Source organism: Echiichthys vipera (genome assembly GCF_963691815.1).
Source record: "Echiichthys vipera genome assembly, chromosome: 20".
In the NCBI taxonomy this organism is placed as follows: Eukaryota; Metazoa; Chordata; class Actinopteri; order Perciformes; family Trachinidae; genus Echiichthys; species Echiichthys vipera.
This window is the reverse complement of record NC_139845.1, coordinates 18,452,366-18,477,547: the sequence shown is the minus strand read 5'-3', so window position 1 is coordinate 18,477,547 and position 25,182 is coordinate 18,452,366. Positions and strand designations below refer to the sequence as shown.

Genomic DNA, 25,182 nt, shown 5'->3' with positions numbered 1-25,182 from the left:
TTCTTGTGCTCTTTGTCACTGCATACTCTATTGTTGTCCTGATGAGCGACAACCCAACATCCCTTTCTTTTCACGTGCCAGATATGCCCTCCCAAGCAATCAGCCAAAGTTAGAGGGGCAGTAACAACCAAACACAGCCAAGTGTGTTTGCTGGAATGCATGACCAAACTGTCGGTAGTGCTGCCGAGAACTGGGGACTGCATATTGTCCCGACGGCTCATAACTCCAAAGCCCCAGTAGTCCAAAAATTGTCCCATTGGATTGAAAACCCATTTGTCCGACAAACGTTAAACAAACTTGTATTGCTCCCTGAAAATACGTTACACACTTTCCCAGACAGCAGCACATTGGTAGTTATTACGCAGAATGAACTTATAAAGGCGAGACCTGCCCTACTCTGCCTCTGACTGGCTCGTATGCATGGCCTTCATTGGTTGGGTATGTTAGACTTAGCTATGAGAGAGGTTTGGTTCAGGGTAAGAGTAACCAGGGTAAGCCAATCTGATCATTCTGCATAATTATTAGCCATGTGCTTCTGTTTTACAGAGTGCCATTAGAGAAACGGCCCTTCGCAGCAATTGGCATTTGTTTTCAGGATAACAGGCTGTCCATTTTAACGAACTATTTGTGTTTCAGAATTACGAGCTATCGTAACAATGGCATGGCACCCAAGAATCCTCCCTAGGTCTCTGTGGTGTATGGCAGGTGTTTTGCAGTTGCCTTTTTCCTAAGTTTTGGTCAGAAAATAGTGTAGCACACTGGCTCCGTTTGCATTCCTCTTTTGTTCAGATGATATTGTGGCTTTCTTAAAATATTTGCAAATTAAATTTTGATCTTGAAGAAGACCTGAGGGCCAAAACGTCATCTGCCTAAGAGAAAAATGCACATAGATCCAGTGTGCTACATATGCTACAAGTCTGCTTCCAGTGATCAACACCTTCCTACAACCCTTGGTGTGTGTTACTTTTCTACACTGGATATTTGATTGAACCGTAACCCAATGGTACTGCTTTCAGACGATCCAGAAACTATGGAGATGCTTGATTTTGCAGGACAAACATTGTAGTTGCAGAATTCCCTCAAGACTATGGGCGAGCTCTTCACAGGTGAACATTTAAAAGCAGTGCATCAAAGGGACTTTGATATGTTTCTGGTGCAAAAGTTTGGTAGAATATAAAAAAAACGAATCGCTGGCACCAGTTTCATTGCGCAAAGTTTCTGTGAATAATGAAGGGGCTGAAGGCATAGGACTCGGTCTGGGAAATGAAACTGTAATTGTAACATTTAAGGCAAATCCACTGGAGCTCAGTCCGAACTGCAGAGAAACCAGCGATGGTTGTTAGACCATGTTAGTTTTCCCACTGTGTTAGGAGGTCGTGTTTAGCTAAGGAGTGTTTACGTAGTGACCCTGATCCTGTCGCAGGCCTCACGTCCGATCAGGATCAACTATGCCTCTGCCGTGTGTGCGAGTGTGAGAGAGAGAGAGAGAGAGAGAGGGGGAAAGAGAGAGAGACGACAAGGTTTCCAAAAGATAACTCACTTCCTCTTTAGCGACTTGTTTGTTTTTCAGTCTGATGGCCACCAGCCTCCATTGTGTCGCCAGCGTCAAATGGCGGTTGCATTCACGCACCCGATGCTCATCATGAAAAGGACACACACACACACACACACACACACACAGAGAGAGGCAGACCCATACACCTGCAAAACAAGGAATGTAAGATAAAAAAGTTTTCCAATGCAAATGTCTTTCTTCTGATGTCAGTAAAATCATTAGCGACGGAAAGGTCCCTATTTGTTGGCTCCAAAGGAACAAAGGAAGGTATTTTTTCTCTAAGAACACCAGTGCCTCCATCCCAGATTATTCATTACTCTTCTCCCGTAGAGGAAATAACCCGGTTGCCCCTGACACATTTGACCCCTACATATCCTCGCATTTCTGTTCACACCTAGAGCCAGCAGAGAGAAACCCAACGACCTTTATTTTCCTAATAAAGCAAGGCAGATCATGAGATCTCTTCCTCAGGGGGAAAAAAAAGTTGTTCGTCTATATAGTAATAAAGATCCTCCTTAGAGGTGAACAGTTCCAGGAACACTCACAGTGGGGATGGGGTAAGTAAGGTTGAGGAGCATGAAAATCCCCGCTGTAAAGTCAGGTAAAATGAAAAGTTAATATGTATAGGCTGGGGGGGAGGTGTTAGCGATCTGGTCCAAATGCAGGAGGGGGGGCTTGGTGGGAGACTGGCACATTAAAATATGATGTAGTGAGAGGTATTCATTTGGGCAGTGGGCAATGGATTTACATGAGAAAATCGTCGGCTACTGAGGAGGCGATTAGCTTCTGGGGTCAGGGTTGGATACTATCATTGCAGATTTATGTCTCTTCCAATGAGACATGTGATTGATATAAACTTTTACTGCATCTACGAGATGTAAGATAGTTACACATTTTGTCAGAGATCTTCTTAGGTTTAAGCAACAAAACTACTTGGTAAATTTGAGGAAAATATGGTGGTTAGGGTAAAACAAAACCTTGCTGGCAAAAAAATCCTGAAGACTAATTACTCCAATGTGCTTCTGGCTTTTAACCCCCAGGAAGTGGTGGAAGTGCGCTGGGCTTTGAAGCCAATTTGGCGTAGTGGCCAAACAGTGGAATTAAAACTTCTGTCACATATAATATTGGGCCCAAAAACACATTTACCATTGACTTATACGGTGGGCATCTGTAATTCAGCAGATACATTTATTGGAGCGTCACAACCCCCTCAAAATGACTAATTTCACCTTCAGAGTTTGATCCATTTGGTCCAAAAACATTTAGAAATTCTAAAAGAGCTGCATGATTAGATCATTTAATCCCCATTAAAGCTCTAAAGCACTAAACTGGAAGGTCTATTGGCACCATAATGAGCAAGCAGTTGACGTTTTTGGACTTAATTGAACGGGGCCCTCAAACACTGGATCCAGTTCTCTTTATTCATCCATGCTTTTAAAGTTATGGCCAATGTGTTAGCAAACAGTTTCCTATTTACACATCCAGAGCAACCTCTTTATGTATTTGGAGTCATGTTTCTGTCCACATGACGAATGTAAGTCCAATATTTACTCTCTTTGTAGCTCTGGTCATTTGTTAAATACTCCATTACGTGCATTGGGTGGCTGCTGACCGTGTCTGTTTGTGTTTAGGTGCTGAGCAGGTAGTTCACTGTGGGTTTATTAGAGCTGTTATCCTCCAAACCGCTGGTTGTTGCAACATTGAGTGACCCAAATATTAAAGTTTCTAGCTGTAAAACCACAATGAGCTGAACGGCCTTCCTCTGTTGACACTGCTGTCAGAGCAACGGAAGCCTTGAAGGCACTGCACAGCTTTAGCATTTACCACCGAACGTATTTTCTTTCCTGTGGCAAAATGTGCGTAGCGCACAACAACAGAGCACTAAAATGCGAGGCCCTCAGGTAAAAGGTCTTATTCACTTCTTCCCAACTTGAACATCAAAGTGTAGTTAATACACATTTAGCTTAGTTTGTATATATATTGTGTAATGACACAGGTGTTTTCACCTTGAGATGATTAGACCTCTGCTCAGGGTGGAGCTATGCTGGGAATTCAAGCTGTATGTATTAATTAAAAATAATGAAGGGGGAAAGAAGTCACCAGGAACCACAACAAACCTCAAACAAGTTCTACCAGCCTGAGGTCACACATGCAAATGTTGCGGATCCTGTTCTAGGAGGCCTCAACTTTCTCTGCCGTCTTCTGGAGGTAAATATTCACACTCAAGCAAACATCTAAATCTATAGTCTGATGTCACCCAACATATCAACCCCTCCCTGTTGTCTACAGGCTCCCACGGTAACACCGCAACCACCACACTTTGCTTTATTTAATTCGAAGCATTGACAGGTTTTAAGTGAATAATTAAAGCAAAACTTCAACATTTTGGGATGCAATGCTTTTAATAAGAGTTAGATAAAATAAAAAAAACACCATCCTCATGTCCATATGCTATGAAGCTACAACCAACAGACATAAGAGACTTACAAGGAAGCAAATTAGTTTATTTCCCAACACTTCCTTTAAAAACAAAAGTCACGTGCACATATAAAAACATCATTGTAAGATCAGATTTAGGTGACCTGTAGTATTTCCAAGTTAAACAAGTCTTGTTTATGTCATTGATAGTTTATGTGTTTCCTTTAGCACTCAGCTATCCAAGCACGAGGAACAATTGACAATTACATCTCACACGTCTCTTCATTATGACTAATCTGTTTTGTTTGGTGCTGTGTTTGGTGTTGTTTTCTGGTGCAGTGACCTTTCACTTCTTCTGGAAAGGGCCACTTGTACTTTCAGGATGCAAGATATTTTGGTGAGGACAACAGAGATTGAACAAACTGCACAATTGTAATAAGGACATTTTTAAAAACAAAAGACGTAACCTTCTCTTGTCATTTCCGTTTCATATGAAACCTCTGTGGTTTCTCAATCTCGATATAACAGGATGCAAAACAAAAAGCCTGTAAAAAAAAAAATAAAAAAAGGCAAGTCATCTCTGCAAAGGTGTGTGTGGACACATTCCCCCTGCATTTGTTTTCAGCCAAGCCTCAACACACACCCATACAAGTTTAGTGCGTGGCATTGTTATGGACCAAGACAGCGCCAGACAGAGGCGGCTCATTTCTGCGACGGTAGAGTCTCGGTGCCGATGCCGTTACAGTGAGAGCCTTGTTTCTTAAACTTCTCAGAATCTGCTCTTAATGTTCTTGCGAGGCATCGCATGACAAAGTCAGCACTATGTGAGGCAGCAGCAGAAGTTTTGTTAAGTATTATAGTGGGCCTGGTCCAATAGAAACAGCAGAGTTGTAGTAATGGATGTGCTAAAAGGACTGGAGGTATAGTGGCACTAGCGGGAGGAGTAGTTTTGGTGTTAGCCGTCTTGTTTCACTTTCCATTCATTATTTTTCACCTTTGTTGACTTTTCTGACCCCTCCCTCCCTCACCTGTCTGACAAAGCACCGCTCCCTGGACCACATCATAGCAAATGTATTGTCCTGCTTAATATGCATGTGGATGGGAGTAACAGGGTGTTCAGACCATGTCCCCTCCTGCACCCCTTGCCCCCGCTCCAGTTTCCTGATCCGTCTTAGATCTGCTGGGTCGAGCTAAAGCCCCAAACAAAGGCTCGTACACAGAGAGAGCCCCACACAGACGTACTCGTGTGACTGAGGGCAGAGGAATGTACAATGTGTATGTTTGTGTGTGTGCGACAGAGAGATTATGAGGAACAGTGAGTGAGAGAACCAACAGAAGTGTCCTTTCACTCACGAATGTGTCGCCTTTTGAATTATTAATTTCTTAACACTGGGTGTGTGGAAATGTGTGCGTGTCCAAGAGTGTTATCAGCTCTTCTTCCCTCAGTTTACAAGTGCCCTGAGTCAATAATACCTGCATTCACCTGCACACTATTTTGGAAAGTTTGAGAATGCAATGAGATGCATGTGAGTTTACATACATAGCATTTCTTTTTTTGTAATGTTGAAAACCATGAAAGTGCATCTTATTCCTACATCTGGGCACTGCACCAACTGCATGCCATGATTTTTAATGAAAAATGCTTTTTGAGGGAAAATCCAAAGGATGTGAGGTTTTGTGCACTCCCAAGTCCCTTGCCTCTATTCAGCTAACCTTCAGTCAACAGTGTGCAAATTTAGCTAACATTAGCTTAGAAATGGAGTCGTCAGCAAACCACACGTATGCACTACAAAAGGCCACACATGCTGGGTTTCCATTATAGTATATTAGTAATAGATAGTATACTCTGCAGATTGACCTAGGGTTGGGGGCTGTCCTCTCTAACAGCAGCAACTAGTTTGTTGATTAGGTGGGGAGTCAAAATACTAACCTGACCCTCGCCAGATGAATTTCGTTCCGCATGCTTCTGCCTAGCTCCACTCATCCATCTGGGATTGCTCCAGAGCAGAGGGATTTCGGGAAAATTGAAAATCGGTTTAGCCAGTCAAGACCGCTGGGCAGGATTTTTAGAGATGTGACGTAGCAGAGAAGCAACTGTTTGATTCCTGGTGTTGATTCCGACAACATCGAGGAAGCAGGCGTCAACATCGATGCTGCTATTTCATCCTTGTTGTCCAATTTAGCGAATATTTCTTCTTTAAAAGAACACCAGAGAACGGCTCTGAAGGCTTTTGTTGGTGGAAATTATGTTTTCGCTCTTCTCCTGACCAGGTTTGGCAAAAGCTTGATCTACCAAATGGCTCCGCTAGTAGTGGTTTCGATGTGAGTGGTTGACGTAGCACGTCAATAAAGATGACGGACAAGTTTATCCAGTCATATACAAGGATTTTTGATGAGGCATTCTCAAACACCTCTCTTATGCAGCAATCCTAGATGGATGAGTGGAAGGAAATGAATAAAGGCGAGAGTCAGGTTAGCAAATGACTGCCTTGAGTGGGGAATGTCAGCTAATACATCCAGACTCCCAGGGCTGCTCTGGTTTGCTTTGTCGTTTGTACATTACTTTATTAACAGATGTTATGAAGCAACCAATGGCAAATCCAACCTTAGCTTGCTTGCCACTGCTCTCGGTTGCTCGACTGATGGAGTGATTTGCAAGCAGCGAGCGTCGTATTCTACATATGATTGGAATCCATTTGATAGCATTCTGCCAGTCAATCACGTTCAGTCTCATTTTTTTGGCCGATACTCACTTACGCCTACTAAGTGCGAGCAACAGGCTGCTGAATGCAGTTCACCTAACAGCCGCGGGTGTCGCTATCAACAAGGAACCTGAACCTTACACAGAGAACCAATGAGAGAATGCAATGAATTATTGTGCGCCTTTAAACAGATGGCTTGGACGGTCTCTTCATCTCCTATGATTCCTTTCTAGTATGTTGTAAAATTGTTCACTTTGTGACTTATGTCTCTGAAAAGCGTTATACAAATAAATGTAACTTAGACCAGAGAGCTCCTTGCACAACACCTGAGAAACAGTTGCGACATGATAAAAAACACGGTTTATTCTCCACCAATTTCTGGAACTAGCTTTTCCGGTTTTGTTTTGAATCTTCCTCATTGAAAAATAATAAAGGGGAAATTCTTTGCCTTTACAAAAACAGGGCAGGATGTTATTAGATATGTATTTTCTGTAAGACAATACAATATGTCAACAGTGCAACTTTGTGGGACTGTTTATCTTCCCAAATGCGACTTGTCATCATGAAAAGCCATTAATTCTCTGCAGTGTGTAATTTCAACTTGTGTCACAAGATCACCAAGACAAAAAGGTGTGTGGAGCAGTTCAGAGTGTACACATAATGATGTTGCACGATGCGTCAGAAGAACGATGCCTTTATTGACAGCGGCCTCACACACTCAACTGTCATTTAGCCTATTATGTGTAACTCTTCCTTATTACTCATTCTTCACTCCTTGAGCTGAACTGTGGAGCTGCGTTTTGTACCATTGTGTACATAAACAATGCTCCCTGATCCCTCTTCACTTCCCTTAACAAAATCCCTCTTTTCTGAACACCGTGCAACGCCACCAACGCAGACATCACTCCATATGTTACCCCGGCAATGTAAACACAGATACGTTTCTGCTACTGTGGACATTTTACACTACGGAAATAAAATATTAAAAATAAATTGAAACAAAAAGTTATACAATCACAAAACCTATTCTGTATGTCTTTTGTAAATAAACGATTTCATTTGTTTACAAAATGAACAATGTCATCCCAGCGAGGTGAAATGAGTCTCTGCATGAACAGGTAGGGGCAAAAGAGTTAAGGCAATAGTAGGAGTAGTAGTGCTACAGGTAATAAAGATAGTAATAGTACAAGTACTAGAAGTAGTTTTAGTATAGGGAGTAGACATAGTAGTACAATTACTATCAGTAGTACTAGTAGAGGTAGTAGCAGTAGTAGTAGTAATATAACATACACAAGATTTAATAGTAGTTCAAGTACTAGAGGTAGTACTTTTCTATAAATACTACATGTAGTAGTGCAAATACTATTAGTATTACAAATACTAGAATGCATATGAGTAAATGTAGTAGTAGTAGTAGTATAATTACTAGAGGCAGTGGTGATAGTAACAGTAGTAGTAGTAGTAGTAGTAGTAGTAGTAGTAGTAGTAGTAGTACAGACAGGTGCAATATTTAATAGTACTTCAAGTACTAGAGGTAGTACTTTCTAGAAGAACTACATTTAGTAGTGCAAGTAGTAGTAGTATTATAACTCCTAAAGTAGTATGACTAAATGTAATAGTAGTAGCAGTAGTAGTACAGATATATGAGGTAGTAATGGTACAAATTTACCAGTAGTATGAGTAAAGGTAGTAGTAGTAGTAAAAGTACTAGAAGTAGTACATTACTTGAAGTGCTACTTGTAGTAGTGCAAGTAGCAGTACTAATAGTAGTAGAAGCTAGCATAAGTTCAAACAGCAGTATTTGTGTTTCAGCAGTATTATTTAACAGTCTAGCAGAATCGTAGCAGAGGGTGTTTGTGGTGATACGACAGAGTTTCACTATCAGAATAAGGACCAGCAGCAGTAATACGCTGTAGTATGAGTTGTAGTATTAATGGAAGTGTCACATTTATGACATCTGTGGAATCAAAGGTGAGACTGATGGTTAACAGACTCTTCTGTTCTGTTCTGTTCCTAGTCATCCCAGCGTTAATAATAAACTGACCGCACACACACACACACACACACACACACACACACACACACACACACACACCTGAGTGACAAGGAGAGTCGGCAGTGTAAATGAGGATCAGGATGGCCGCTGTCACATGACAGTGTGTTTGTGTATGTGTGTGTGTGCCTGTGTGTCTGTGTGTGTGTATGTATGTGTGTGTGTGTGTGTGTGTGTGTGTGTGTGTGTGTGTGTGTGTGTGTGTGTGTGTGTGTGTGTGTGTCTGCGTAATCTCCTTCAGACAGGGAGGTCTGCTTTGAAGCTCCACTCATTCCTGATCTGCAGTGACACATCCACGACCCTGTGGGTCACCTCACATACACACTGTTTCTACACTGAAAAAAAATCCCTTTCAAATAATGAATAGTGTTAAAGAAGAGCCAGTTTAAAATGAAATGAACAAAGGAAAAACATTGCAGGTTTGGATGAAGGAGTACGGGATTAACAGTCAATAACTCCAGACTTTATCCTTTAATTATCATACGGTGACTTTTGGTTTTCCTATACTCATCACACAACTATTAACATTTTAATACTACTATAAAAATCGAAGTGATGTAGTATTTATATCCATTACTTGGTCTTCCATCTTGTAAACTATACTCGAGGGTTCCTGTGGTTCTCCAGGGGAGAGTCTCTGGGTCATTGCTCTGTTTGTACACAAAAGCACGTCACTGCTGTGCGTAAAAAGTCTCCTCCTCCTACCCAGGCCACTCCTCCTCCTCCCCCTCCCCCTCCCTCTCTCTCTTTCTCCCCCCTCCTCCCTCCTCCCTCCTCCCCTGTAGGTCCGGGCTGATGCAATGCTCATCTTTATAAAAGGGTGAGTCCCCACCCCTCCTCCAGCAGAACAAGGTTTTCTCTTCGAGCGCACCGCATCTCTGGGAATTTGGTTTAATTAGACTTAAAACTAAATTCCTATCATTTGACGCGTCCATTTATTCTCAGTGTATTTTAATACTGCCTCCACTTGAACTGTTTCAGCTAGTGTTTTGAATCAGATCTTGTCTGTAATAGGTCTATCCCTTCATTTTTTTAATTTATTCATATTCAATATAAATACACTCAAGGATCAGGCGGCTTTTGTGAAGAAATCGTCCGGACATTTGCTGTTTCTTTTTTTACCTAAAGGATTTTACAGGCATCCTGCCACATCTCCACAAGGTAAGAATGCCGGCATCCCCTCATCATTATTTACCGACTGTGTGTCTGTCTGTCTGTCTGTCAGAAAATCACCGGATGTAGACGGCTCAGTGTTTGAAAGATGATTTTAAGCTTTTAGGTGACAAAACTTTGCGGTTTATTATTGAAATAATCACCTCAATATCCCTATTTTGTCTGTATTTTGAATCTCGTTTAATGAAAGGTGGAGGCGTTTCCAGCTGTTTTGGGGCTAATTAGTCAACATTAGACTATTTGTTGTCATATAAGCAGTGTGATCTGTTTCTAACGAGACAGAAATGTTATTTCTAAGAGGCCCGGGGCGTCATTTCTTACCAGGTCAGCCCTGACCCAAGTAAATAAATAAATAATGAAGCAGTGTGACAGTGATGCTGCAGTGCTGGGCTCGTGTCTAGAGGTGGCACAGGACTGTTACTGCCACACTGCCAATTAAACAGAAGCTGAGTGTAAAGGAAACAATGTGCAGCTGCCTCTGAGAGTCATCTCAAAAGGCTCATAAACCGACTATGGATCAGAGCGCGAGCCTCTGCGCAAAATGGAGAGCCATGCCCATAAAGAGACAACACGTGCCATTGTTTCCATCACAGCCGGTCATGGAAATAATGTTATTAAATGGATCTGGGGGTTACGCCTTTTGCGCTCTGTGTAGCTCTACATGTGCGCACTGTTCATTCAACAGACAAATATGATGTATATTATTATATTAATGTCACCTTTCTTATATCCACATGCTTTACCTTTACCTTATTGTCACCTCACTCTGGTTTATAAATGTCAGAAGACTGATGTGTGTGAGGGTACAGAGGCGGACACACCCTGTTTTCTTTCCTCTTTCCAAATTATTTCGGAGGGAAATGTGCGCAAAGTCAGCGGCGAGGACTGCGGGTTTTTGTCATTCATTGTATTCAGTGTACATCGAGGCTGAGCTGTCGGCTGAAGTCGGATGCCGGTCTGGTATTTTTCCACTGCCGGTGCGTCACCCCCCACTGCCCCCCCCCCCCCTCTCCCTCCGCCCTCCAAAGAAAAGTCACATGATCGGAGATTCATGAGGTGGGCTGCGGGGCGCGCCTGCTCGCTATACTGATTATTCTAACGGGAGCGTGAACGCGCACAGCTAGAAATAAAACAAATAAATAAATAAATAAAAAAAAGGTGGCGCACCGAGCACATTTGCGTAAAAAATGAAACATAACAATAAAAAAATGTGCTCTTTTTTTCTGCTCTGAAATGGACAGCATGAAACAACCCACTGCCAAAACTGAAATGAGCCGTTTCAACATCTCCCCCGAAGACGACAGCTGCAGCTCCAACAGCAACGAGTACACTTACCAGGATTGTCCCAAGAAGGTCCCACTTGGCGGGTGAGACTGGCTGTAAAATATCTGTCAACATACACAATACTGGAAAAATTACGCCTTATTTGAAACTTTACATCCTGTACACTTAGGAATTGTTTTCTCTAAAGTCTCCTGTTTATTCTCTTTTAAAGCCAATACTCTGACATAGAGGCAGAGAGTCAAAACTTCCTCCCTGAACACAACCTGGGCAAGAAGAAGTATGAGACGGAATATGTAAGAGCTCCTCCAATCCACCAACACGTTCATCATCATCATTTTGTCCCAATTTCCTAACTGTGAACCTTTTATTCTCCCACAGCACCAGGGCAATGCTTCCTTTGGCATGTCCGTCTTCAACCTGGGCAACGCCATCATGGGCAGTGGCATCCTGGGTCTGTCCTACGCTATGGCCAACACTGGCATCGCACTATTTGTGTAAGTTTTTTTCTGTTATTTAGATTCTTTTCCACGCTTTCTTAACGGCGAAAGGGAGGGTGTTTTCTAATCTGGATCCAGCTGTAGCGAACAGGAACAGTTATGTTATGTCTGTTGCGTCAAAGTTGCAGTTCATGATGTACACTGAGCCTCTGCATGGCTTTTTTCCCACCAGGTGTGTGTGTGTGTGTGTGTGTGTGTGTGTGTGTGTGTGTGTGTGTGTGTGTGTGTGTGTGTGTGTGTGTGTGTGTGTGTGTTTGCTCTGCAGCTGCTCGACCCTGAGCCGTAGATTACACAGGTCGAATGTTTACAAATGCTCATCGCCAAGTACTCGCTATCATGTTTGTATTAGATACAACTGTGGAGAGAGTGTTCATTTTTAATGAGGAAAAAGGAAAGTTCCCTTCGAGGCAAATTAGGGTTTTTTTTTTAGAGAGGGCTCCCCCTATTGGTTATTCAAGAAGATTTGAGATCACAATGTCCACACACTGGCCATCACTTATGCAGCATATCTGAAGAATTTTGAGCTGTTTCCAATTTAGGTGTCATCTGGATTCCTTCATGTTTCGTTAGTGCATCAGTTCTTAAAAGTGTCTGCATTCCTGGGCCCAGTTTCCTGAGGAAAAAACACCAATAATAACAACACTTTTCCTTGAACTCACTTAAGAAAAACCATCTAGAGAAGCAGGTTTTACAGCCACACAGTCAGCACTGACTCCCAATCAGCTTACTGTATCTGAGACACAAGCTGAAGCAATTAGGAGGCAGCTAAAAAAAGAGCAGTAAAGTGTATTTTTTTCTGTAACTCTGTCAGAATATGAATATATGTACTCAACGTAGGTGAACAGATGACTTTGGATAACACCAAATGGTAATTTACAAACGCAGGGAGCGGCAGCAGAAGCAGCTTATCTGAGCTAATCCCACCGCATTTGGGCCTGAGTTATGTAAACGGGCCAACGAGCCAACGAGCCAACGAGCCAACGAGCCAACGTTCGCTCGCAGCAGATCTTGAATAGAACATGGTTCACCGTCAGTCAGCAGCTGACCAATCGCATCTGCAGGAAGCTGGGGATTACAAAAAACCTTGTTATCACTGGGAGATAGCTTAACTGTTTGCATTTCGAAATGCTGTCTGGGGCTCTTCTCGTCAGCAGAATTGTTACAAAAGGTTAAGTAATCTCGAACAGAACAAATTTATTCCCCATAAAAGGTCATCCAAAGTATATATTTGTTAAATAGCTGGCATTAAGCGATAAGATATGAACCATGCTCAAAGCAGCTGAACGGGCACGACTTTATAGCACCGGTCCTGAAATGGCCTGGAGATTAATTTTCACCGGGACTATTAATACCCGGGCACATATTGCTTGCTCTGCAGCGGCCCAAGGGTGCTGAGAGGATCCCGTACAGGGGAACCTTTCGTCCTTTGCAACCCTGCTGATGCTGCTGGTGACTTCAGAGGGCCTGCAGACCAATGCTGCCAAGGTCAAGGTCACAATGTGTGAGAAAAAGCAGGTTTTCGTCACATCAGGGACTGAATGATCGGAGTGATGACACTAACAATCATCCACTGGCCACTCTTTGATGTATTTTCTTGAAATGAAGAGCATTGTCTCGAGTTCTTGAAACAAGCTGAATGTTGTGAAAGTGTCTTGTTCTGCAGGCAGGCTTGAGTCATTACAAGATAAGAACATCTGTGTAAGACAACTTCTGCCCTTCCTATTAGCTCAATGTCAATGTGTTTGTTTACCGCATCCACCAAAATACATTTGTCATTGAAATGACTTTTAACGTCAGGGGTTCAATACAAGTGCTCATTCTAGAGCAGAGCCAATTACTTCAGCATTGATCAGGACCAGTTTGTCATTGATTTTGCCGTTTTTCCTTGTAATTTCCGTCTTGGCTGGGAGTCAACATTCAGCTAAAGATCCCTCTTGTCTGTTCACAGGATTCTCCTTGTGGCCGTCGCCATCTTCTCCTTGTATTCTGTCCACTTGCTGCTGAAGACAGCCAACGAAGGGGGTGAGTACATCAGACGAGTCAGGTCTCCAATTATTCTGTCTTCTCTAGGTGTTTTTGCTAAATCTTCCTGTCTTTGTGTATTTCCCTCTTCAATAGGCGCACTGGTGTACGAGCAGCTGGGTTACAAAGCCTTCGGGATGCCGGGGAAACTGGCCGCTTCCTGCTCCATCACCATGCAGAACATCGGAGGTGAGAGACGGTGGCTTTTTTAAAAGCAAAAGAATCTTATTTTTACAAGTGTCTGTAACTATGATTGAACTAATTTACTTTATTTAGCCACCCTGTGTTTATTCCACGAGCTACAACACTGCCCCTCTGTGTCTAAACTAGCTGCATGGAAGGGGGAAAAAAATGAAAACAGATATCTTGACCTAGTAGAAACCAGCGTATGTTTGTGGAACGCAGAGCAGTTTCCAGTAAAAACTTGAGTCATTTTGCAAGAATGTGTTGAACTTTTTTTTCTCATCGGAACAGCTCAGCCCCTCTCTAAATATTGGACTTCACTATTTTTGTAGAGGAGTTCCTCTCATGGGCATGACCTGGCTTATTTTACATGGAAGTGTACTGACTGCAGTTTTTGTCTTCACAGCCATGTCAAGCTACCTCTACATCGTCAAATACGAGCTGCCCATCGTCATTCAGTCCTTTACTGGAACCAGCAATGGGTGAGTGACCATTCCAAAGCTCCCAAACTCAGACTACATTCGGATAATTCACAACAAATGTGTCTTTAAGGTGATCTTTAAAGGCGCCCTGTTGAGGTTTCTTTAGAACAAGCAAAAGTTATGTTTAGGCTACAAAACATAGCTCCATAGCGCTAGTAGTGGTCACACAGGGCGGCTTTCATTTTCAGATTCCTAATAGGTTTTATCATTTAAGGCTTTACAGTTATCAATATGTATGTCTTTGGTTTGGTTTTCATATGAAAACAGCAGAAAATACATGGATACATTAAAAAAAAGTCATCCATTTTGTTTGACAGAATAGATTTTTTCATAGCGATTCATATTTTGCTGCCGTAACCATTTACCAAAATGTCAATACAGACAGCCCAAAGGGGTTGTTAGCAGCTTCAGGATTAGGTGGAGGGTGGTGAAAGACATGAAGTGTTAGAAAGCGGTGTGTTCCGGGACAAAAACATCATAAAAAACCAGGCGGAACAAGAGAGAGAAGAGAGGCACTCAAGGTGAAGTGGCACATCAAGCAAAATGGCTGCCGGTTGTTTTTGAAGTCTTGAGTGTCTGAGGAGTGGAAGCAGCGTCTTTGTCCTTCTGTTGGAGGAGAGGAGAAGGGAGGGGCGGTACGTTTTAAAAAGGGACGCACGGTCCTCAGTCCTTCAATGAGCCCATTTAGAAGATGCAGCCGGTGCCGCATCGAGACAGAGCGCGGCATGAGCTCACTGCGACCTCGCTTCAAGTTTTAAAAAATTGATGTGGTTCGCCTCCTCGGCGTTGCTCTGTTAAATCTATTTCTGTGAGCGCTGCAGTCATCCCGCGCAGGGCCAGCTCGTGTCAGCTGACAAGCAGATAGTGGAGTAGTTTGATCAGCCTGATGTAAAAGAGAGTTGTGACAGAAAAGTGGATTTAATGTGATGTCTGCTGCACAGTGGAGTCCATTTTAGTGCTAATTAGCTTGGAAAAAGATGGGTGTGTATGGTAAAAGCTACTGCTATACAGTATGTGTATTTTATACATAGAAACAAAGACTAAATCCACACGTTAGAAACACTGAGAAAAAGATCACTATAAAGACATATTATATAGATATAATATTCCAACCTTTTTGGTTCCATGCAGGGTGAAATGATTTGAAGCTTTGAAGTTGTTCCAACGTTAGATGGGGAAATAAATGTTGAAGTGTTTATCATTTACATTACACAGTAGCGTGCCTGTTCTGAATTTTGTGAATTGTATCAAATCTAAATAAAACAGGAAGAAAAAATGCCCCAAAAAAATAATGCTGGAGTGCCCCTTTAATATGAAAGTCATCTAATGATAAGTAAATCAGTGACTTGAACGGTTTCACTCACTTGTGCTGACTTGTTGTGTTTCAGAGAATGGTACACTAACGGTGACTACCTGGTGCTGCTGGTGACAGTCGTTATTATCCTGCCCCTGTCACTTCTCAGGAACTTGGGTAAGCAGTGTGTGTGTGTGTGTGTGTGCTCTTACGCACTTACACGTGTGCAAGTCTCACAATGTTCACCAGTCAAGTTAAAGTCATTCTGCAACTTTAAAATAGAAACCTCTTTAGGAAACAGTAGCTCATGTGTCTTTGTTACTTCCCCCCCAGGTTACCTTGGTTACACCAGTGGTTTGTCCCTGCTCTGCATGGTGTTCTTTCTGATCGTGGTGAGTGAAGCCCGCCCGTTACCTCATTCTTTACACACGCAAGATTTGGTTTGAGATTTTTCATGTGTTTCTCACAGTGGTGGATTTAAAGATGGACTCTACATCAGCCCAAAGTAGTAGCTAATTTAGCTTAAATATGTTGTGTTGTCCAGGTGATTATCAAGAAGTTCCAGCTCCCATGCCCTCTCCCCGTGGACGTCACCGATCTGAACGAAACCTTAAGCAAAAAGCTGAACGCCACCTTGTCCCACCTGAACACCACCGCCGTGGACTACAGCGAGGACGCTTGCACGCCGAAATACTTTGTCTTCAACTCTCAGGTACAGATCTTTGACACGCAGAACTCTTGAGGATTGAAATTTGTGCCAAAACAATAAGCATATAGAATATTTCGGTGTAAGTGTTGAATTTGTTGGGTTTTTTTTCTCAGACCGTGTACGCCGTTCCCATCCTGACCTTCGCTTTCGTGTGCCACCCGGCCATCCTGCCCATGTACGAGGAGCTCAAAGAGTGAGTACACGCTGCTGCTTTCTTAGTATTTTTTAACCCTTAAGAGTTTATCACACATTTACAGAAAACTGGTGTCTAAATGAAACATCCCCTCTCCTCCCACTCAAACAGCCGCTCCCGCCAAAAGATGCAGGGCGTTGCCAACGTGTCCTTCCTCGCCATGTTCATCATGTACCTGCTGGCCGCCCTCTTCGGATATCTGACCTTCAACGGTGAGTCTCTTTGTTCTTACGTGTATGTTTAATTATACATGCTGACTGCGTGTGGAACAATTTTGACATGTAGCTGATTCTGCGACGTACCTGAAATTTAACCAAAAAAAGATCTATGGCAATGGTGTCAAAAACATGCCATCAGTAAGAGATAACTGGAAAGCAACAAAGAGTTAATCGTAACCAGTGTTGATTTACAAGTGGTCGTTGTCCCCGGATACTAAATGTCAGAGTGGATCAATCATCCAAAGTTAAGAGATGAAGCTTCCAGGTCCAAATTAAATAGAGTATGCGTCCTGGAACAAAATCATCAGGACTCAAGGCCTGTTATGTAAGAGTGTGAAGAAACCCAGCTGGCCAATGTGCCACCACGTTTGGGGTCCTGTTTGTTATGGCAGGAACATCTGAGTGCATGTACAGCAGTGTTCCTGGAAACATCAAGTTGGAACAGGTTATACAAGAGCTCGATAGCGACAAAAGACTTCCTCAACCGTCATGACGGGGCAAATTCTGATGCGGGGTGGTGCACAGTTTGAGATTGAGAAATCCCTGTGACGTTTGTTCCAACCGGTTTGATTGTTTGGTGTTTTAACTGAACCTTTGCGCTCTAATGAAGCCTTTTGAAGTATTTTACTGTTTCTTTACATGTTCTCCCAAATGTAACCAACTTGTCTTTTAAGGCTGTATTTTGGCACAGCTGTGTTTGAGGCTGAATGCTAGTGTTTAGCAGGTGGTTATCGTGTGTTAGCATGCCAACATTTTCCAATTAGCGCCTGACATAAAGTACAGCAGAGACAAAGGAAAAGCTAGAAAGAAAAAAAAAAGTGTTTTGATCCAAAATTCAGATGCAGTTCACAGTTAAAAGGTATCATGGATCACTTTTCTGCATCTCCTACTACAGAACCCTTTGTCCACATGTCTTTATAAATGCGTCGCATGAATCCTGCCTCAAGTCTAAAGGGTCTCTGCTGTCTTTATACACAGTGCATGTGGAGCCTGAGCTGCTGCACACCTACTCCAAGGTCTACAAATCTGATGTGCTCCTGCTGATCGTCCGTCTGGCTGTGCTGACCGCTGTCACCCTCACTGTCCCCGTGGTGCTTTTCCCTGTAAGTGCCAAAGAGATCAAGATAATCGTATTATTACCGCAGTAAATTTTAGTGGGTCGTGTTGGATAACCTGTTTTTTTCTTTCTCTGCATAGATCCGCACCTCTGTCAACCAGCTCCTGTGCGCCTCCAAGGACTTCAGCTGGGTTCGCCACACCATCATCACTATGGTCCTGCTGGCCAGCACCAACGCCCTCGTCATTTTTGTCCCCACCATCAGGGACATTTTTGGCTTCATCGGTGGGTGTCCGTTTGTGTCAATGTGTATGATAATGCAACATAAAGGTCTCTAATATGAAACGTGACTAAAATGCCAAATCTCTCCCCTAATGCAGGCGCCTCTGCTGCTGCAATGCTCATCTTCATCCTGCCCTCGGCTTTCTACATCAAACTGGTCAAGAAGGAGTCCATGAAGTCTGTGCAAAAGCTCGGGGTAAGGAGTTAGTTCTTACATAAATATCACCAAAAGCCATCCGTAGAAGCTTTCTAGGGTGCTGACTGTTTCTTCGGCATTCCTTATGCTAAGTTAACATAAACCCAAGATAAAGATATCGATCTTCTCATCTAAGTCTTGGCAAGAGAGTGAATAAGCAGATTTCCCAAATTGCCAAGCTTTTCCTGGGTGAACATGTTAGCTAAATGGGAAATTGTCCTCCTCTCCAGGCCAGCGCCTTCCTGCTGTTAGGCTTCTTGGTCATGATCGGCAGCATGAGCCTCATCATCCTGGACTGGATCCACAACGCCTCAGCCAGTCCGGACACACACGGCGACGGACACTAAAGCTCCACCTCTCCTGCTGCAGCCCGCCGAGGAGAGTGGAGGCCCTTGGCGCCGAGCCGCTACGACCGCGCAACCAACAAAGATCGAAAAAAAACCTATTGTAAAAGAAGAAAAACACAAGAACTCACTTGATGCTCGGCTTTGACTTTCTGAGCGATAAACCATGCCATTCCAAGAGAATGTATCAAACTTTGTACAGTATGCCGTTATAGGCCACAAAGATGGTGTTTTACTCGTTTGTTTGTTTTTTCTCTTTTTATCGTAACTTTTTTCATTGTCTTTTTTTCGCTCGTTTTTATTTTTAATGTTCCTTTGTAGTTATGGTACAGCTGAAAACAAATATTTGAAGGTGCCTCGAATCAGAGATGACATAGTCGTAGAGTTCAAAATGCAGCTTACGCTCAGGTACGGTGTCATGTGTGTGCAAGTGTGGCTGTGACCTCAGAGCTCGGCAACAACAAATCCTGCTGAGAAAAGTATGTGAAAATTGACAAGAGGCAACAGACTTGAAAGTTCATCCTCCTCAAGGACGATTAAGTTCCTTCCGACATTTGTTGTTGTTGTTTTTTTCCTTTGCCAAAAATGTATTTGTAAAGCATCTTTGTAAATTGAAAAGCACTTACTGTTCAGCACACTTGTGGAGAAAAAAAACCAGACATGTCAGTTTCCACGGGCGAGGCCTGTTACACCTTGTCAGTATGCGTACCAAGGCTTTGTGACCTTGCTTATAGTGTCAGCATTCCTTGTAAAACCCCATATAAGTCAACAGAACTTGCCTTTTCAATCCAGACACTGGGAGCTGCAGAGTATCTCACATGAGGACTCTCTGGAAACTGTATTTACTCGTTATAACCTGCTGAAGATGTTGTTGGGATAGTGCGTGCACGCGATGACACTACTGCTTTGAGACCTGGAGGCCTCTCAGCCTCCAGTTTTGGAAACTTAAAATGTTTTTCTTTCTGGGAGAATACTTTGAATTTGACCACATGCAGTGGTTGTAATATTCCTGTTAAACTTGCAAAAAAAACCTAAAAACTAGAAGTCACCAAACGACAACAAAGAAAGCTAAGGAGAGCGTCTGTCACAATATTTTGAGGGTTTTTGCGTATGGTTGTGCAGTTTTCTGCTTTCAAAATGTTTCACAATGAAGAACCTGATAGCTTGACGCGGACTTGTTCCCCATCATGTCGTGAACCTGTCATTTGACGATGCACTGTGCTTCCAACACTAACTGAACACATCACCATACTGTTATTGTCCAACATCTATTTATGGAAGACGGTGAAATCAATGTAATTTAATCTATTTTACTATATTTATATAATATTGTATGTATATATATATGTATATATATCTATTGACTTCAACTGTATATACGCTTTGTTTTGTTTGAACTTTCTTTTTTTTTTTACAATAATGCATTGGAGCTGTAAAACAAAAGCGAAAAACCCCGAGCTGTTGAATTTGTGATATTGAATTGGCTCTAATACACTGGAGCTTCAACTGTTCATCTCTGTTAAGACTGACTGAATTGTCCTACTGTGTTGATTCTGTGAAAACTGTGTTACATGTGGAAGCCACTGATACGGCGACAGCAGCCTGGTTTCCTTTTTGGCCCCAGAAGACGAACCTGGATCAGCAAAATGTTCTTTACGCACATCTTGGTTGGAGAGTATGTTATCCATCTCTTGACCTCAGGAACAAAGAGGGCTTAGCCCACCAGTGTTACACTCTTGTTTCAATGAAACACTATGTATATCCTGTAAATAATGTCCAATAAAAATCAAAGATAATCTATAACATGTTCGGGTCTTTTTGTGTCCTGTGTCAGCTTGTTTTGGTCCGAGGAGAGTCTCTGAATGTGATTTATGAGGACAAAGTATGGTGGCCCTGATGTGCAAATCAAAACAGCAAATCATAAAACACAAAAATTGGAAAACACAACAACAAATAGGAACAAACATTGGCATATAGAAAACACAACAAATCACAAAACACAGCAACAAATAGGAACAAACAATGGTATATAAGAAAACACAACAAATCACAAAAGACAACGACATTAAGCCTGTGAATGTTCTCATTCTCTCGTAGAACAACGACATTAACTGCTTCAGGAAAAGGTAGGGCCTATCTATCAGAGGATCCTCCTGATTGGACGAACTGGCTGTCTTTTAACAGGAAGGATAAGTGAAAAACACATGGAAAAGCATCTGCTTTGAAACAAACAATTATTTCCCAAGATACGTTCCCTATTATTATGAATTATTCTGATGCTGGGCATAAATATGACGGGCAGTTGGCTCTCTGACAATTTTTTCCCATAACGAGGGCAAAACATCAATTTCATCTGCGCCAAATGAAGGAAATCAATTCAGCAAGCTAATGAGTGAGCTCTTATTTCCCATTAAAAGACAGACAGTCCGTCCAATCAGGAGGATCCGCTGATAGATAGGCCCTACCACTTCTCATAGAAGTTAGCTTCCATGTGTTTTCCTATTTGTTAGTGTGTTTTACTTTTTGTTGTTGTGTTTTCTTATTTGTTGTTGTGTGTTCCTGTTTTTTTGTGTTTTCTTATTTGTTGTTGTTTTATGATTTGCTGTCGTATTTCATGATTTGCTGTCGTGCTTTATGATTTGCTGTTGTGTTTTATGATTTGCAGTTGTGTTTTTCTATTTGTTGTTGTGATTTGCACTCCAGGGCCACCGTAAAAAGGAGTTACCACTGACAGATCTTCAAACGTCTGCTCACATTGTTGTCAGAATGCTAGTCATTCCCAAAAGAGGCCACCCACGGGCCTTATAAATGTCAAACTATACAAATTATGTCATAAAATACATAGTAGCTTCTGAGGGAAGACTGGCTGCGCTGACCCATAAACCTATACATTAGTGTTAAATCATTACAGTTAAATATACCACGGACAAAGTGATCATAAAGCATAAGTTCTGTACAGAAGTACTGTCAAGAAAACCGGTATCTGTGCGTTATGCAAACTTTCCTTTTTGGCCCCTGAACACAAACCTGTGATTAACTTCCAACTGAGACATGACAGCTGTGTTCTTGTCGTCTTCTGTGTTCTTCTTTGTGCCAGAGTTTGTGAATGTGGTTTATAAGGACATGGAATTACAACTGACTGATCCTCAAATGTCTGGTCAGAATGCTGTCAGAATGCTGTCAGAATGCTTGTCAGCCCCAAAAGAGGCCACTTGGGGGCCTTATCAATGTCAAACAATACAAATGATGTTTTAAAAGCTATGAATAGTAGTTTTTGAGACATGGCCTTGGTGTTCTTGTTGTCCTGTGTCAGCTTCTTTGTGTCTGAGCAGAGTTTGTGAATGCGGCTAATGAGGCCGTAAGTTAAAAACTGATCTGGAAGTCGATCAGAGGATTTATACAGTACAATCATGCAATTAACAGGGACTTTGAAATGTCAAGTTCTCCCTACTCTAACACACCTGATTCTAATGTTTATTAAACCCCTGACAAGCTTCAGTTCATTGATAACGAGCAGATTATTAGAATCCGGTGTGTGTAAAACATGCAGGGCAGCTACTCTCCAGGAGCAGGATTGGACTACAGTTTTCTAACACATTTACTCTGTAACTGCCACAAATAAAGAAAGACACTGTCATAATTGTCGGGGCGTCAGGATTCTTCAAGTGCAGCCTAACAGAATAGTATCAAGCATGACTTCAATGTTGAATCAAAATGGATTGGATGGATTTTTACTCTTGGGATGAACATCACTTTTCTGCCCCCTTGTGGTCAACAGGACACTACACAGCTGGAGACCAGTTCATTTAACCTTTTTATCCCACAATATTTATAAAACGATGATAAGATAGTGTAGAAAAAGAGTCTACTTCAATATGATAAGATATGCCAGTAATATATACAACTTTTCAGCTCATGAACAACTTCTTACATTTAAATCTGGAATTGAGCTCAAAAGATTGTGACCACGTTTCTCAACACAAGGTCCATTTAGAAGGATTTTTTTAGAGCAACAAACCTGTAATCACTGTTGATTTGGCTAATTCTTTCTCATTTTTCCACTCTGCTGGTGCTCAAAGTGGCCCTGCACAACCACGTAAACCTTCACAGGTGCTTTCACTTGACTGGCTGATTACAACTCTCAGGACTGTGTGGGCAAACACAGACAATAGCTGCTTGACGTCTCCCCAACTGTCGTGTTAGCTTTGTTGGGCAGGACAAAGTACACAGTTATTGTAGGCCTTTTTCACATAGCAGGAAGTAATAACATTAATGATGGCTCTGCTCTGTTGACAGCGAGCCAGCATGAACAATAACAGGACCCTGGAGCTGAAACAGTTACATAGAATTGAGCCATCAGCCATTTAATTATTTACACCTGTGCTTTTCCTACTGACATGTCACAATGTCTTCACTGAAAAGAGCCTATTCTGTCTGGAATTTTACCTACAGATCTCATGGAGCCTTTACGTCCTGTGGAAAATTGGTAAATTCCAAAATCCGACATGGAAATTGCACATGAATACCCTCTCGTGGTAATTTCCACTGGGATACTCATAATATTTAGATACACAAGTTGCCAGGATGAGAGATAACCTTTGACCTTTTCAACACGGCGGAGCGCAACTCAAGAGTCTACTTTTTTACAACACTGTTTTTGAGCTGGCAGGGAAGATTTTGTGCTTCAGATAAGGGTAGCCCAAGCTTATGTAGTGAAAACAGAAATATTAGCTTTCTCTTTTGTTCTTTAAAAAAATCTACCATTCATAATCTATAAAAAATACAGTATATTATTTACCGTTTGTGTTCAATAAATCCTCTTTTTGCTGTAGCTGATGAATTAGGCAGTTTAAAATGGTTTTCCCCAAGTAACAGATCAGGATCTGTGGGTCCGTCATGTCTCATTTAACTACGACAACAAACGCACTTGAACACAACGCACTGGTAATTTCCAGTTTACAAGTGAAAAGGACCATATTTTCCATAGCACGTGAAGGCAGCATCAAAAATGCTGTTGTAACACCATTGTTTTAAAAATAGAATATTCTTGAACCATTTGATTTTGGGAACTACAGACCAACACCAAACCTTCAATTCCTCTGGAAACTTCTTGAAAAGGTTGTATATCAACGATTGCATGTGTATCTGTCATACAACGACTTGTTTGATGTTTACCAGTTTGGTTTCAGGGTTAACCACAGTACAGAAACTGCTCTGCACAGTCGGCAATAATCTCAAAATTAGCTCAGACAGCCATAAAGCTTCTATTTTGGTACTTCTCGATCTAAGTGCAGCCTTTGATACAGTTGACCATATAATTCTTCTTCAGTGCCTTGAACACAGATTAGTACTGATATCATGAACCATTATGGAACCTTCACGTCCTATGGAAAACATGGTAAATACCAAAAGCCGACCTGAAAATTGCACATGAATACCCCCTCATGTGGGCATTTCCACTGGGGAGCTCTTAGAATGTTGCACGCTATTAAATGTTTTCTGCTGCTGTTAGCGGATAGTTTTTGTAGCCCATACAACGTTGTGGCATAGACAATTTCAATATCATGTGTTAACACTTGATATACCGTTATTGTTTGGTTTACCTACCCAGAGCAGATGCTAGCTAGCCGTCAAGAGGCAGTTTGATGCAGATGACAACAAAAGAACTTGAACACAATGCACAGGTAATTCACAACCATTTCACAAATGGAAAGGACCATCTTTTCCATAGCACATGAAGGCAGCATTAGTTCCATTTGTTGACCCCGTTAGATGGCGCTGTTTTAAAGAATCACCTTTTGTAGAACAGAGAGCTACATCTAGTGTATGAAAAAAGAAAAAGGTTCATGAAGCCTCATTTGGCCATCACTTCTGTTTAGGCCTTAGAGGCACAGTTCTTAACGGACTGACTTCATATCTGACTGGAAAATTGTTCCGTTTCTGTTTGTGACTTTAAAGCTGATGGTCAACATCCCATACGGAGTCCCTCAAGGGTCGCTTCTTGGACCACTGCTGTTCAATTTGCTCCCACTCGGGTCCATCATTCAGCAGTACAGCATTTGATACCACTCATATGCTGATGACACACAGTTATATATCTGCTGATATGACATATTGGATGTCTTAAAATGTCTTACTACTGAATGAAACAAAACAGCGACTCTTCTAGCAGGCCTCAAGGCTTCGAGGCACCAGATTCACTCTCCGTTAACCCCCCTAATTATAAAACCTTGTGAGCAAGTCAAAAACCTCAGGGTGATTTTAGATGCTGAATAGCTTCACATATCTCCAAAACGGCATTTTATTATCTTAGCAACATATCCAAAGTTAGATGCTTCCAAACAAATTATGAAAAATTCCCAGTAGACTCGATTACTGTAATGCAATTTATGCTGGACTGACAAAGCAGGTGTCAAACTCCAGCTTATTCAGAATGCTGCAACCACAGTATTAACTAGTAACAAAAGGTATGAGCATATCACTCTTATTTTGACTTCTCTTCACTGGCTCCCAGTGAAAC

At 42.0% G+C, this 25,182-nt stretch overlaps 1 protein-coding gene across 1 annotated transcript; it reads left to right on the top strand.

Moving 5' to 3' along the window:
* Window positions 1-9,585: 9,585 nt before the first annotated feature.
* On the top strand, window positions 9,586-20,449 carry slc38a2 (solute carrier family 38 member 2). Its single transcript, XM_083935232.1, has 16 exons — window positions 9,586-9,889; window positions 11,143-11,268; window positions 11,397-11,478; window positions 11,564-11,679; window positions 13,631-13,704; window positions 13,801-13,893; window positions 14,294-14,369; window positions 15,758-15,840; window positions 15,997-16,055; window positions 16,208-16,375; window positions 16,486-16,565; window positions 16,677-16,777; window positions 17,762-17,886; window positions 17,981-18,125; window positions 18,221-18,318; window positions 18,549-20,449. The coding sequence occupies exons 2-16, from the start codon at window positions 11,144-11,146 to the stop codon at window positions 18,663-18,665; spliced, it is 1,542 nt and encodes a 513-aa protein (XP_083791358.1). The 5' UTR covers window positions 9,586-9,889; window position 11,143; the 3' UTR covers window positions 18,666-20,449.
* Window positions 20,450-25,182: the final 4,733 nt, after the last annotated feature.